This window comes from Myripristis murdjan, chromosome 19 (genome assembly GCF_902150065.1).
Source record: "Myripristis murdjan chromosome 19, fMyrMur1.1, whole genome shotgun sequence".
In the NCBI taxonomy this organism is placed as follows: Eukaryota; Metazoa; Chordata; class Actinopteri; order Holocentriformes; family Holocentridae; genus Myripristis; species Myripristis murdjan.
In genome coordinates this window covers 8,287,092-8,302,161 of record NC_043998.1, presented here as the reverse complement: position 1 = coordinate 8,302,161, position 15,070 = coordinate 8,287,092, and the positions used below count along the sequence as shown (strand labels likewise).

The 15,070-nt window shown below is 39.7% G+C and overlaps 1 protein-coding gene across 1 annotated transcript; it reads right to left on the bottom strand.

Moving 5' to 3' along the window:
* Positions 1-1,683: 1,683 nt before the first annotated feature.
* On the bottom strand, positions 1,684-13,153 carry LOC115378447 (pleckstrin homology domain-containing family S member 1-like). Its single transcript, XM_030078722.1, has 16 exons — positions 13,028-13,153; positions 12,381-12,413; positions 11,954-12,042; positions 11,719-11,837; positions 11,418-11,552; positions 10,448-10,523; positions 10,179-10,211; positions 9,208-9,267; positions 8,802-8,873; positions 8,573-8,634; positions 8,363-8,413; positions 8,088-8,201; positions 5,841-5,978; positions 4,437-4,532; positions 4,013-4,148; positions 1,684-3,894 (listed from the first exon to the last, which is right to left on the bottom strand). Exons 2-16 carry the CDS (start codon positions 12,403-12,405, stop codon positions 3,823-3,825), a joined length of 1,278 nt encoding a protein of 425 aa, XP_029934582.1. The 5' UTR covers positions 12,406-12,413; positions 13,028-13,153; the 3' UTR covers positions 1,684-3,822.
* Between the last annotated feature and the right edge of the window lie 1,917 nt (positions 13,154-15,070).

Below are 15,070 nucleotides of genomic sequence, written 5' to 3'. Positions count from 1 at the left end.
TTTTGTCTGTTTTTCTGTGTCTGGCAACCTTTTTAAATATTTAAGATTTATTTGACCATTTCAGAAAGAAACATATTTGTTAAAATCAGCTTTGTTTATTTTAAACTCAGTTCTCTAACATTTTGAAGCTTTAGACCTTGCTCTGACTACCAAGATGGCCTTGTCTTGTTTTTGCGAGCTAAACCAGCTATCTCTGCTATTTCAAACATTCATATTTCCGGATTTGCTCGTACCATTGGTGCCAATTTGACAGCTGGTGTGCCTATCAGGAACTTTGGAGGTGTGTTTGGAAGTACACAGACTACACTGTTGGATAGTGGCCATAAAAAATAACTTGTAAATCATTTTTAAAGTGAGAGCAGTATTTTGTATTGGCGACAGTAGAAAGGCTTCAGTCCAGCCTCAACAGGGTCACACAGATTGTGGTCTAAACCAGGCACCCTTGGGCACAACAGCCGAGCTTTCACAATCCCAGCCTCTGCCTGACAGTATTCTCACAAAATGTCTTGGCTAGATTTCTTTCCAGAAGAAAGTTCTCGCAGTAAGCCACCCTAGCTGTGTGTAATGTAAAAATGTTAAAAAAAAAAAAAAAAAAAAAAATTCAAAATAAGTTGCCCTGGAAATGGCTATATTTAACTATGAGTGCCATAAAATCAGCTGCAAAAAAGCGTGTTTTTCGTCCATAGTGCTGTTTTTTTTTTTTGCCTTTGCTCCACCCAACCTCAAAATGATTTCTCCGAAAAGTGTGAAAATGGTAGGTTTGGTTACAGCAAGGACTCTATCACCACGTTAACTGCACATTACATACTGAATTGTGCCGACTTATCCCATGTCCAGTCAAATCACTGCCCCTCTGCCACCCCTGCCTCTCACCCTTTTCCTGTATCATACTGGGTTATTTCATAATCCACTTTACTAAGGCACCAACTGATGTCGTAATCCCTTTGTTACTGTCTCTACCTGCAGCAAGGCAGATGTTTCTAATAAGCATGCCATGCCATATTCCCCTGTTAGGCATGCATGACATGTCTCAAAGTCTAGCCAACCTGAAATTGGATTGAAGTTTAAGACCAGAGGCTTATTGAAAATCCTTTTTTCATTTAGTCAGAAAGACATCGCTTATTCTTTGGTGTCTGATTTCGGAAGAGAGTTGTTTATGTTTGAAAAGGTCAGCCAGACTTAAGAATAACCAGAAGATAATCAAATACCAGACCTTAAGAAAAACAAGATGGATTCTTCATTGAAGTGATATTCCTCTGTAACCTTCAAATTCTGGAAAATGGATCACGCAGTACAGTATCTATTCTGGGCAGCAGGGTGGTGTAGTGAGTAGAGAGACGGGCTGGGTTCAAGCCCATCTCAAGTGTCCCTCAGCAAAACACTGAATCCAGAAATTAGTGAATTGGAACAGGCTATTTAACGACATATTCTGTGGCTTCTGGAAATGAAGCAGCTGAAAACAATCTAATGACATTTCAGAGTTTGTGTAACTCAAATTCATTGTGTTATGATACGTATTTGGCTGCTTCACCATTAAAAAGTTACATGCATAGCTAATTCTCTGCATGTCACCTGTACTCAAAACTATTGATTCACATGCCCCGGTCTTGAAAATCTCTTGAAGAAAAAAAAAAAAAAAGCAGTGTTTTTCTTGTAGAAAAATCTGGTAAGCTTTATTCATGATTAATTTACAAATATAAACAATGGTCACATTTGATATCTTGGTATAACGTTAAATGGATACACATTTGTAACGATGTATTTACAGCTTGAGCAGCACAGGTTAAGATTAGCCATTTGCAGAAAAGAAAAAAAAGATCTGGCATCTGTCTTTTACCCTTTTCAACCATTAATCATGCAATAGGTTGTGCGACTTTAAGGGAACAGGCCTTGTCTCAAAATGACGTCAGCAACTCCACGAGAAAATTGTCATTTGATGTTTGTTTTATGTTTAAAAGGAAATTTTGTCCTTGTCTCCTCGGGTCTTTGGTGACTGGACATAATTTTAAAAAAGGGCTGCAACAACCTTCAGTTCTTGACACCCTGTCTTCATCTACCCTGTTATACAACAACTACATTTCAGTGCGGTGTACACTGTTGTGTGAAACACCAGTCATTTTTCCAATCACAGAGAAACAGGTGAAACACAGCCTGGAGTGAGACACTATTCCATCTGCATATTAATTTGCCAGACTCTCCTTGAGGTGTGAACAACATGGAATACTAATCTCTCACTATGGCTTCTGTTATGCATCCACACCTATTTACTGGAAAAGTATTCTGAGGGGAAAAGTAGGGCAAAGTTAAGTCTGGATATACTGTGTGCATGGTCTGTCTTTAGTCACCAAAAGCATGAATGGATTCACATTGTGGAGATAGTTACTGGAATGATACTTTGATATGTCTGTCATGAAAAAAATCTATATGTGTGCTTAAGAAAATGTAACAAGCCAGACATGGTTTGCCTAGTAATTTCCTCACATGCACAGCATATTTAGTAACCTGCATGAACCAGCATTACCGGTGATGTCGTTCAAACTAGTCAAGCAACTTGGTTGTTCTCTCATGAGTAATAAGACACAACAGGGCATGGTCAGTATAAATAACAGGCAAATGCAAATCATAGCTAAGATGATTTCAAAAGGATCCTCTATGTTGATCTGTGTGACGGCAGTGGAAAAACACAGCCACGTTTTCAGAATATCCTTCAAATGCTCACTTGGTCTTGCTCATGGCTGGCAATATTATCAAGCTTTTTTAACTCCTTGGTGAAAACTTTTTTTTTTTTTTTTTGACAAGAATGTTGTCATACTGGTTTTTAAAGTTTGACGATTAATTCCCAGGGAGGAAAATCACACCAGTTTGTAACTACCAGGATTTCTCACAGTGATGGGACTTTAGGTTACGCTTTTCTTTGTTTTGACTAAACCTTGTGAAAAGACAGCCTCAAGGCCCCATTAGTTCTTCATTTGAACTAAAAACCTCTTTTAGTCTAAGACCCATGCTTAAAACTGCCTCACAGTTTTGTACTGGGTCATTAAGCTTCCAAAATACTGTTTCATTCTTTTTTCCCTTCATAATTTTGTGCACAACTGTTCTCATGTCACATTTTTTTTGGCTTTGATTAATAAGACACGTCAAAATGAGTGTAGGCGGGTCCTTTTGACAACACACACAAAGGGAAGCAAATCCGCTCTGCACTCAGATTCAGACTTCATCTCTGTTCTTAAGTGCCCAACACGTCGCCGATTTACTGTACAAAGGTTTAATTTCACCCTTAGCTGCATTTCTATTGGCTCCTGAGGGTTGGACGATAAGGGGGTTTTTGTGCTGTTGTTGTGTTTCCACATCATACGGGAGGTATGAAGAAGTACCTACCAGTACAACAAGCTGCCTTTCTCATTTTCTTTCCTCTTACCACCCTCAGCTATTTGGCATGAGCAAACCTTTCACCCAAATAGAACAATGTTGGTAAATGGATTCAGCGATACTCGGAACTGCAAGTCACTGTTTACACACGGAGCACGTAGTCATAAATAGTGACGTGTTTTATCATGTTACACTGGATATTCTGCTATATGAAAAAGAACTTTTAACTGTACTTCGAGAGTTTAAAATCTAGTAAACTCAACAAGGCGGTAGATCAGCTGGCAGTAGAGGCCACAGCCTTGGAAACGGAGTGTCTGCATGTTTTCCAAAGTGGTCGATATGTGGCACAGACACACTGTCTATACGCAAGTGCCTTACAGAGTCATTTCAACACACTCAGACGTGCAGGGGAAGTGGCTGTCACATCCAGGAGCTCTGCAGGCCGGTTCCCATTCAGTCACTGCAGACGTAGCTGGGCGAGTGCAGAGGCTGGCATCCAGGTAGACGCAAGATGGTCAGCTTCACCTGGAAAGAGAAACGTTTTGACTTCCAAGCAGACATATAGCGCGCCTGCATGCCTAAAAATGCAAATATCATGGTATTTGTATGTATTCTTAGGTTTGTGTGCTCCACAGGACTGTACCTGGTTCTTCAGTATCTTGCTATGATACAAGTTGAACTCCTCCACGCTGCTGGTATGCAAATCATTGATGGCCAGAATCTGGTCTCCCTTGTGGAACAGGCACCCGGTCTGTTGCTGGCCAGTCCACCCAAACACACTGCAAAATAGGAAAAAAAAAAAAAAAGTTGCCGCAATTTACAGCGCTTCAAAATACATATGCCGAGCAAAATCAATGATTTTAAATGGTTTTAATTTTAAAAATGTGCACAAGACACCCCACATCTTCCCTTTGTTCTTGTATCTACAATAGAGTAGTCTACATTCCTGGGCTGCATTGCTTGAGGTTTTATGGATCAAAACAGGCCAAACTGAAGCACTCAGTCTGTCTTATAATGGTGCAACATTTACATTTCAATGAAGTAAATGGTCTGACACGTCTACATACCATGGTTTCCCGTCCACATCCATGAGCGTCAGGTGTTTCTTCAAATCTGCACGGCTGACCTCTATGTCCTTTTCTTCCAGGGCTGTTCCGCCAATGCTTGATTGAAAGACAGGCAAGAACAGGCAAGAATTTGTGCTCTCTGGTGTCACATTTCCTCACTCTGTTGGTGCATCTCTACACACGAGATACCTTTTTAGATCTTTGATTAGGTACTTAATATCTTCATTTTCTAAATTCAAATGTTCAGGTGATACTGCTACCTCACACACGTCTGCTTCTCTGGCTAACATTTGTGTCAAGGTTATGAAGTCATGGACGGCTGAATTTAGTTAAAGAACAATCTTTCCTCAGGGACTATTTTCTGGCAGGGAGACACATGCTGTAGTGCGAGTTTCCCAAGGCAACGGAGAGGAATGGTGCCTTGAAGGTTTACCAATAAATCATAAAGAACACATTTCTATTTGATAGTTAACCTTACTAACTATGTTAACTTTTTTAAAGCAAGAAGCAGCCCGGTCCATAGCTTATTATTTGTTTTCATTTCTGAGCCAGATCGCACATGAATGCGATCCTGTTTGGTGGTCAGCTATGAAGTCCCAGATATCAGAGTTTACCACTAGTATGTAAATGTGCCAGTCAAAGGTTGGGCTGTTTCAGTTCAATGAGGTATTAAACTGAGTGAACACGCAATGATAAAGTAACTAATTTAAGTAAATCTGGCCAGGATGTTACATGTAATAAATTAAAGTTTCTCCAAATTGATTTTCTTACGCTAAAATGAGCAGACACTGATGGCTGCCTGGAAGGAAAAGAGGAAAAGAGTATCCAAAGAGCAAAAAATGTATGTTGTGCAGATGTAATGTGTTTTGCATTTTGTTCATTATGCTGCAGTTTGCTGCTGGAGATCATCAGCAACAAATCTTACTGGTCTAGCAACATGTTCATCTACATCATATAGTACATATCATATCATAAATGTGTTGCTGCCTGCTTTTATTTTCACTCCACAACTGCTCCCAAAATGGTTTCTGGCCTTCTGAGCGATTCAACCAACCTAGTAAGCTGCTTATATTAAAACTGCCGAGGGTATCAGCTAAATCCGAGCAAACAGGAATTCCTCGAAAGGCCTTCATTGCAGGGGATTTCAAAACATTCATCCTTCCCTGTTTTCATGTAATTCAGCTGTCAAATTAGTGTGCTCATATGCTTTCTATATTACAGGATGAGTATCAGACAGCTCCTGTGGCTCCACTGAACAAGCCAGACAAGGAGCTCCAAAGACTCATCATGCACATTTTTATGATAAATCTCAGTACAAAGGGCATAGATTTCAAATTATGACGTCTGCTTTGTAACTTTTTTCTTTTCTTTTCAGTTCATTCCAGACTTTGCAGTGACTCTCACCTTTCGCTGGAGCTTTGCTTTTCGAGTTTGCCGGGATTTTGCCCGCTCAGCATCTCCTCAGGAGAACCAGCCCTGTTCTCGCTGGAGCTGCTGCTGTAGTCTGTCAGGTCCTTCGAGTCTCTGTCCTTCACCTCGTCACTGTAAAAGCACAACTTATCGATTATGTTCCCCTCACATTTGCGATTACGTTTTACTAAATGCACACCCTCAGCATTGTGCTGGAGCAGTGTGTGCTTGAGGTTTAATGACTTTCATGTTTTACATCACACAACCATATACAAAAGTCATAAATGAAAGAAGAATACAGCATGCATCATAAACCATTCATTTCCATCCTCTGACTTTTCTTTTTATCATCATTTACTTAGAGGTTTATGATATAATGAACAAGAAAAAATAAAAATAAAAAAGGAATTGGAGGACAAAAACATGAAAAAGGTACATTGTAATTCAAAGAGCGAGTGTTTTGAAAATAGTACAATTTTAACAATGTGTGACTTGTAGAGAAACTTTTCCCCTCAGTGTGAAAGTACAGCAAATGAAACATCAGTGCAAAAAGCAGAAATACCACACAACTATGGTTTGGCACCAAATTCAGTCAGCCAAGCAAAAGAACAGAGACCTCCATATTGTATTTCCATACTTCCCATACAAGAGATGAAGCCAGTGTCAGGGACAAAGTCAAAGTCAGAGTGTTTTTTGGAAAGTTATGGGGTTTTTTTAAAATTTTTTTTACCATATTTAAAATGCACCTCTAACAGAAAGTTTCCTCTAAGGCCAATAATAAACCAAACTGAGTTCATCTCTATGGAGTAGTGCACAATTCAACCATGAAAATGTGTGCCATAAATCTGTTCTCAGACAACATGTGCTCTTTGTTACATGCACCACCTTAAGCTTCAACCATTTCTCTCATAGCCTAGTAATATCAGCTGAGAGGGAGTTCTTTGCTGCGATTAGAAATACAACTAGAGCGCATGTTGCATCCCCTAAATCTCCATATTTACAGTATAAATGGTCTGAAGGGCAGTATGTCTTTACAAATGCATGCCTAGTGAGCTTTACTGTGATTTTCAGAACAGCAGTGAGAGTTCTGTGCACTCTCATTTGCATCATGACAAACAACACCTCTGAGCTGCTCTTAAAACAGCTGCAAAGCATGGCCTCTTGTTGTTTAAGCGAAACCCGCAAGCTGCAATTAGTGGGCAGGCAGGTGTCCAAGGTTGGCAAAGGTTAGTGAAGACGAGTGGTTTTTGCCAGAGCGACCAATCCACCAAACAGGTTTTTTAGCTCTGAGAAAGGAATGAGAAGCAGAGAGGATGATGAGCGATGAAAACATGCTCACAGCCTCACAGCTGTTTTTCACAGCTTTCCTTATGAACTAATTTCATTTAAGCTCAAACGTATTATTCATTTTTGTGGCATGCAGCTGTACTTCCCTTGATCATGCCGAATAAAAGCTTTCTCTTCACATACTGCTTTTGAATGCTCAGTATGGCACATAGTTAAATTCAAACCGACACTTGTGCAGAATGATTTTCATGTATTTAAAAAGTGTTTATTATAAAATTTCAGTGCTACTTTTGTCACAGATATGATACATTTCTTCATCTTGGAAGCAACTGGCTCATGCTACAAGCCACTTGTTACAATCTAAACCAAATTCAGTGGTGCACTACAATGTCAGTTGCACTACTATTACCATATATTACTATTACATGACCAGCATTACTATTGCTGCTCTAATGTGAGTTGCTATTAATTCACTTTTTAACCATGTTTTTCACTATGTGCATTTACGATGTTGCAAACCATTTAATCTAAATTATTTTAATGCTTGCACCATCACTGTTTAGTTGCAGCAGCAAAGCACAAAGACTGGCATCATATCAATGTCAGCGCAGCAGACAACTTGTCGAACTGGCTCTGAGCTGCCTTTGTGAAATTCTTATGTCTTCACCGGCTCAGGAGTGCCAATAGTATCTTGCAGTAAAAATAACACCATCATTGTTGACAGTCTAGCTAGTTGAAACACAGAGATTACTGTTGGTAAATCTGGCGAGTGAGCTATTTTAGTAGCTGGGACACTGACAAAACATGCAACATTGAGGAGCAGTGACACGAAAGACAAAGCCGCAAGTCAAAAATACACATGGCCTCATGTGTGAGGGAGGAGAGGCAGAGGTGGGCCGGTCTTTTCAAGAAGGAGGCTGAAAGAAAACAAGCTGCAGCAGAGCTCAGACCGACCTGTCCTCAGCAGCTGTCTCCTCGGGCAGTGGAGAAATCTGCATCTTCATCTTGTCATAGACCTGAGTGACAGACCTCAGCAGGCTGCCTCCTGTTACCTCTGGAACGCCCCCCCTAGAAACAGAGAACACAACTTACAGTCCTCCCAGGAGTCAGGCAAAAAGAGCAACTGGCACATTTTCAATTTGATTTTTTAAAAATAAAACTTGAAAAGCCGAATGTCTACGTTTACTTCTATTCCTGCAGAAATGTGGTATTCTATAAATCATACTTACAACTCTTGAGTCTCTAGTTCAGCACATTTTGCCACCATGACTGTTTCATATCTGTTACACACGAATGCATAAGAATAAACAAATAAGTTCACATAAATGCTCAAATCAAGCAGACAATTCACTGTCAAACTCACGATTATATTGAATACATATACGAAATGAAAACATCCAGTGTATACATGACAGTGCATGATGGGGATTATCACTCACACTGCCTCCATCTTCATGTACATATTGGTGTCATCCTTGCCTCTAATGTCCTCCTCACTTTTCTAAAAAACACAAGTAATAATACAACACAATGTGGGAGGTGATAAGGTGGAAAACCCCATAAATTATTAATGATCCACTGATTAGCTGCTCTGTCTTTATTTGCCTCAATAACGAAAGCCTAAAGCTGAAATCACAGAGCCGCTCTTGTTCATGTGCCATCCTTTACCTGTGGGCTTCTTAGGTAGGACTTTGGGTAGTCATAGACTGGCTCTGAGGAGGGTCTTGAATTTTGTTGAATCTGAGGGCCAATCAGAAAACAACATGAAATTGGTAAGAGCAAAAATATCACCCAAGGACCTCAAAATATCTAAAAATCTGAATGCACAAAATCCCAGAGACATCGTCCAGAAAGTGAGTTGCAGCCGATTACAACATAGTCCACACCTCACTTGTCTCAAAGTATAAAAATGCTCCATCTTGTTTGTGTCTCTTAATCTTCATCACCAATCCTTTCTGACTGGTGTAGATCTAATAATATTTTTCACCCGGATTCATGTCATCATATGTCACCCGAAGGTCATTCACAAACTACGAATAACCAAGAAATATCCAGCCAAGGTGAGGATTTGTACCGTTCGCATCTCCTGTGTAGGTGGGGGCGGATCAGACATGGACCGTAGTTTCACATCTCCCTGAAAAACAAAAGAAAGCACCCTTTAAGAACTAGTAATGGAAATGACTAAAGACTATTACAGTTAATAGTTAAAGATGTGAAGTAAAGTTGTGCTTTATAACAAAACTACAATTCTAATTAAGCTCTTCAGTGGGCATTTAAGCAATGAAAAGCAGCTGATTTATGAATTTATGATCATAAACAGCTGTGCACACGCTGATTTAGGGTGAGGTTTACTGATTAGCAGATTGTTGTGTTTGTGAATACTGTCTAAACTGGCAAATACATCAGCAAATAGTTTAACTCAGAAGTTGAATGCATCATTTACTGTGAGTTTAACTGGCCATACTGTCAAGAGAATGTATCAAAAGAAATGATAGTTTATTTTATACAAATTTTGGATTGACTGAGCATCTGTGTGTGTATTGTTGAGCTGATATCAGACTGAGTGCGGTCATTTCAAATGTTTAGCCTCATCCATGAACTGTTGGTTGCAATATTGTGAACCCACTTCTCCCGGCACAGAGGCAGAGCGATGCTTCTTTTGAAAGAGGCGTGAAGCGACAGGAAAAAGAGAGACAGCTATTTTGGAGGATGAGGTGATAGGGTTTGGCTTGATAGACTGTCAACAATAGGCATGGTTAAATATAACAAAAGTGTTGCAGGTACTGTTAAATTATAATAAAATTAGATGTTTTGAAAATGCTTATGATGATGTGAATTCAGATGGAGGGCATTTAAGTTGTGAGATCATAGATAATGATTGCAGATTAAATGCAATAACTCCATTCACGGTCATTTGCAAATGCAGAAGACATTGTAGCCGCCTATTCTGGATATGGTTTGCTGACGTTACTTATTATCAGCGTTTGCATGGCCACTATCAGTTCAACAGAGTAATTGATAGCTGAGAGAGTGATTTATATTTACCCCAGTGATCACATGCGGCTCAAAAGACAAATCCTACAGTAGAAAAAAAAAAAAAAAAAAACAGAGAGAGAGAGAGAGACATTGATTGATGAACAAACATGACATGAGGCAATGCATACAATGCAATAAAGACTTCTGTAGACAACAAATGTTAATGTAAGTCTAAATGCAGGCCTAAAACATGTTGCAAATCTGTAATAAAAAAATTCAACACGCAGCAGGAAGCACACAGCAACATTCTTGTGCCAAATGAAGTCAAATTAGTGTACCTCAGAGCTGCCGACTTTGTGTGGTCGGTTTTTCAGGGCTTCAAATAGGTCAGAGAACCAGTCCTCCACGTCACCGCTGAGAGCATGGACAAATGGAGGTTGTTTGAAACACTTTAAACATTTATTTTCAGAGTCCACAATTTATCGTTATTACATTCAATTTAAAATTCAATTCCAAAATCACATCAAATGCAAAGTGGAAATAGAGACATTTAGTAATAATTTAAAACAGTGGGGCAGAGCGGAAGCCAAAGTCATTATCAGTTGATTGCCTGTTGCTAAACAAGGGAGCAGCATCATAATTTCATTTTGATTGTTTTAGAACTCTGAAAATGTGTTTTATGAGCTGTGATGAAAGTGTCAGTGAAGGCCTCGCAGGGGACGACCGGCCCAGACCTTGGTTATAATAACCTGTTATCAAATGTGTATGTATCTGGCACTGTTTATCTGTCCATGGCCATTACAAGATTAAGATCCACTCTCTCTGGAAACATAATCTCAGCTTTAGAGTGTGTGCATCCCATACATTTTCCAAACAAAAGATTTAGGGTTAGAATAAACCATAAGAACCATACTAAAATGTAATTTTTCAACATTTTGACAAACTTCACAAACCTCAACAGACAGAGCTTTTGATCAAGATTTGTTATGTATTTTATTTATTTATTCATTTATTTTGGGAGTTATTAGGTGTTCATTTGCATATCCTCTGCTCTTAAAATCCCCAACACCAATCACCAACAAATACTCAAGCACTGCTACTAATTCGGTGGTAATTGGTGATAACTGAAATCAAAATCTGCTCTCAAGTTGTCCGTTCAGAGCAAACTCCACCAAATTAGTCAAAGTGAATTGGCCTTACATTGCCTTGTGCATCTGGGAGGTTTATATCATGCAATGTAATGCAATACTTAAAACCATAAATTCCATCTGAGTGATTTATCCTTCTCATGAAAACCAGTTGACTGACCTGTTCTCTCCAATAAGGAAGTAGTCTCGCTCGCTAACACGGATGTAGAGCACACAGGAGGGGGGACACCTGAAGATCTTCTGGATCCATCCCCACTTTGGGTGATTTTGAGGGCTCAAAAACATCAGCGAAATCCTGATAGGAGGAAAGGGGGGGCAGCATACTGCATGATTAGAGACTTGTGGAAGGCTGTTGACACAGTTAAAGATCCTGTATGTTGTTTATTGTTGGTACCATTATGAGGTGACTTAGAAACTGGTGAACTGACTCTTTAACATGGGCATTTGGGGTGAGAACGTACTGTGACAAGTCTATCCCTCCCAGCGGCCTGTCCCTGTCATCTGCATTCTTGTAGTACTTGAGCTGGTGCTCCTGCTCATCTATTTTGAACAGCACAAAAAAACGCTTCTTCCATGATTTCTGCCAAAGAAATTTAACAATGCAAAGAGATAAGGTAGAAATGAGAAAAAATGCAAAGCAACAAAGAAAGGCATAAATAATAAACTTTTAGAAATAAACGTATTTATAAAACTCACCTCTGACTTGAGCAGTTTTGAGCCAGGAGATTTGTAGAAGTATCCAGATCTCATCACTTTCACTGGTTTGTAGAACACAGCAGTTCTACCTAGAAAAAAGAAGCCCATTGTTTGTTTTTTTTTGTTTTTTTTTTAATCTTTTATTAGATCACTGTTGTTTTTATGCAGGTGTTATGTGAGGAAAGAAGCCAGGGATCTATACAGGGGAAATGCACAAAGCATGAAAGAAGCCAAAATAACAAAACATAACAAACATTAAAAAGGTAAGAGACAAATGGCATGCACAACAGTAAGAAAACACTGCTATTGATGAGTTAGGCCAGATAAAGTCGGATGCAAACGAAAACTGGTTTTCTTATTGTCTCAGTGAACACGTGTGACACAAACATAGAAACAGACAAAGAGATTTCCAGGTGTGATATACTACCTGAGTTCCTCTGGTTCCTATTCATTGTGGCACCTTTGAAAAACAATATAAAAACGTCTCTTCAAAACAGTGTAAAAATAAAGCAAGCAGAAAACAGTTGAGCTTTTAAATCAACATTGTATGGTGTTAAAAATAGACTCATAAATACCGAAAGAAATAGAGCATGGACATGTAATCAGATACTCAGATGCCAGACAGATAAGGTGATAACATTAAAAAAGCAATCTGCCATTTAATTTTGGGAGCAAATTTTAATTCAGTCTGCAGACTATTCTCACTTTGGATTAAAAACAAACTCATCCCTCAGTGAAGACAAAGCATGATGTAGGGCAGGAGAGCAGTAAGCTGCTGATACTGTCCACATGCATGAGAGTGCATTATTCAGCACATGTTATGGTTTCACTGGTCACTTTAATTTTTCTTACTTATCAATTATCATCATATCTTGCCTATGCTCTAACACAGATATGTTTATATAATCAAAAAGTCACTACTTTCTTTAAGAGGCAGTGACAAGAGAATGTTATTCATCTAGCAAATGAACAAAATGTTTGTTCCACAGCATACAGGAATAAAAAAAAATGAATGCCAGTAAAAACACATAAACTATAACAGCAGAAACTGGCGAGACAAATAAGCATGCTTACCTGTGGAGCACCTGTGAAGAGATCCTGCTCAGCTTGTTCTCTTTTGTGAAATGCTGCTATAGGAGGTAGCTGAAGGTTTCTCTTGTGACAGTGAAGAGGTATTCCTCATGCAAAGTGGTGTTTCTGGTTCCTGGCTTTACAGTCTGTGTCCTGTGCTGTTTAAGTACAGGATTTCAGACAGCTTTCCTTAAGGAAACTCCCCTTATCAGAGCACCGAGGAACATTCATTTAATTTTTTACATTTTTTGGACTTTAGCCAGCACGCATTTGTTGGTGTCATGTTGAAACTATGACATCCTTTCACACAAAAATTCATCAAGGGCGAGATGAAAACAAATTTAGTTTCTGAAAATGTAAAAGGTTTTCCAGAGAGAGATGACTAAGCAAGAATCCTAGATTACACAATGATGTTAATGTGACCACAAAATGTTAGTGTCATTTTTTTTTTTTTTTTTAATTTAATGTATTTATTTATTTTTGCAATTCTAGCAATTGAGGGAAAGGGGTGGGGGGCAAGGAGATATGTGCTACTATTTGCTGATAGGATTTCAACCTATGATAGGAGATGGGAAATGACTTACCTTTTTTCACTGAGGTAAGAAGATTATTCCACCATTGCTGAGCCATGGGGAGTGCTGCGATTGGCTGGATTGATGATACGGGGGCAGACGGGTCTAGGTACCACAAGAGGCAAAACCAAAGCACAAGCTGGACCATGATCTGTTGCGTGAAGGGAGGCTGAAGATGAGGCAGTATTCTGGATGAGCTGTAGGAGTTGCAGGACAACGGTGTCTCAGTAGAATGAACCGTCTCGGAATTGGAACCAGTGTCAAAGGTAGATTTCTAAAAAAAGGGGGATACCTCTTAGATTTCTGCCTTCATCATTCATTATTCCGTGAACTGAAGGCTTTGCTTCTTAAATAATAGGTCCCACTATAGCCACGTCAAGGCTTGTATGACAGCATTCCCCAAAGGACTGGAGCCATTCTGAAGGCAGAGAGTCTCTACCCCTTATTGGGCACATGATGTTCATATATTGCTTGGTTTTTTACTTATTTTTGCCCTTGGTCTGTTGGTGAAGACACTTTTTAGCACGGCCTCAGGCAAGATAGGGAGAGTTATAGTGAAATAATGAGAGGAGGTAGGGAGTGACACAGGAGAAAGGAGCTCTGGGTGTCTTTAACCTTCTTCTGAAAGTAGGTTACAAGCCCTTTGGTAGAAAGAGAGGAGGGAGAAGTAGGTGGAAGGTGGATGAGAAGAGAGGAGGAGTTAGAGAAAGTTTCTGGAGGTCAGAGGCAGGTGACTGGATATTAGAGTGATTAAAGCTTGATTTATCAGCGGAGTCACCGTCATACACTCCATAAGCTACGTTTCAGTTTACAGAAGCAAATTACCTGCCACTTCTTACATGGGCTCCAATGAGAAATGGGCCAGGATAATGTTAGTCATTAGGCTGAGTGGAGTTAACAGGGCAGCTACTTCTGATGCATTTGACATTTACCCACTTGTATATATGTACCAGCCATTTCTGCTATGTGTGTATAAGGCTTGACAGGGTCATGGCGAGCACTTAAAACACGTGTGGGCTGAGACCAATTTAACTTTCTTAGCCTGAAGGTGCAAGAAATGTTTCAAGCAGCTCTTCTCAATGTGCCGCTTTGACACACAAGTTTGGAAAAGAATTGTTCGTGAACTTTCAAGGACCATCAGTGTGTCATCTGTGTCTCGCAAACTTCTATAACTTCTATGCATATAGGCCGAAAGCACACACACATACATCAAGGACGGTCAAGTCAGAATAAATAGAGCTCTGTTGAGCTTCTTGTTTAGTAGGGCATTGAGCAACTGTTTGCCTGTCTGTCCTACCGTCCCAGTCCACATTTGTCTTGCTAGAGCCTTGTTTCCTTTCCCTGCCTCCAAAGTTTAGATTGACATTCCCAGTTCCATTAATGGCACAAGGTGCATGCTTCTCAGAGCACCCAGACAGTAGAGGTGGAGGGTGAGGGGCAATGCAGAGATCACAAGACCACCCCAAGCCCTCCC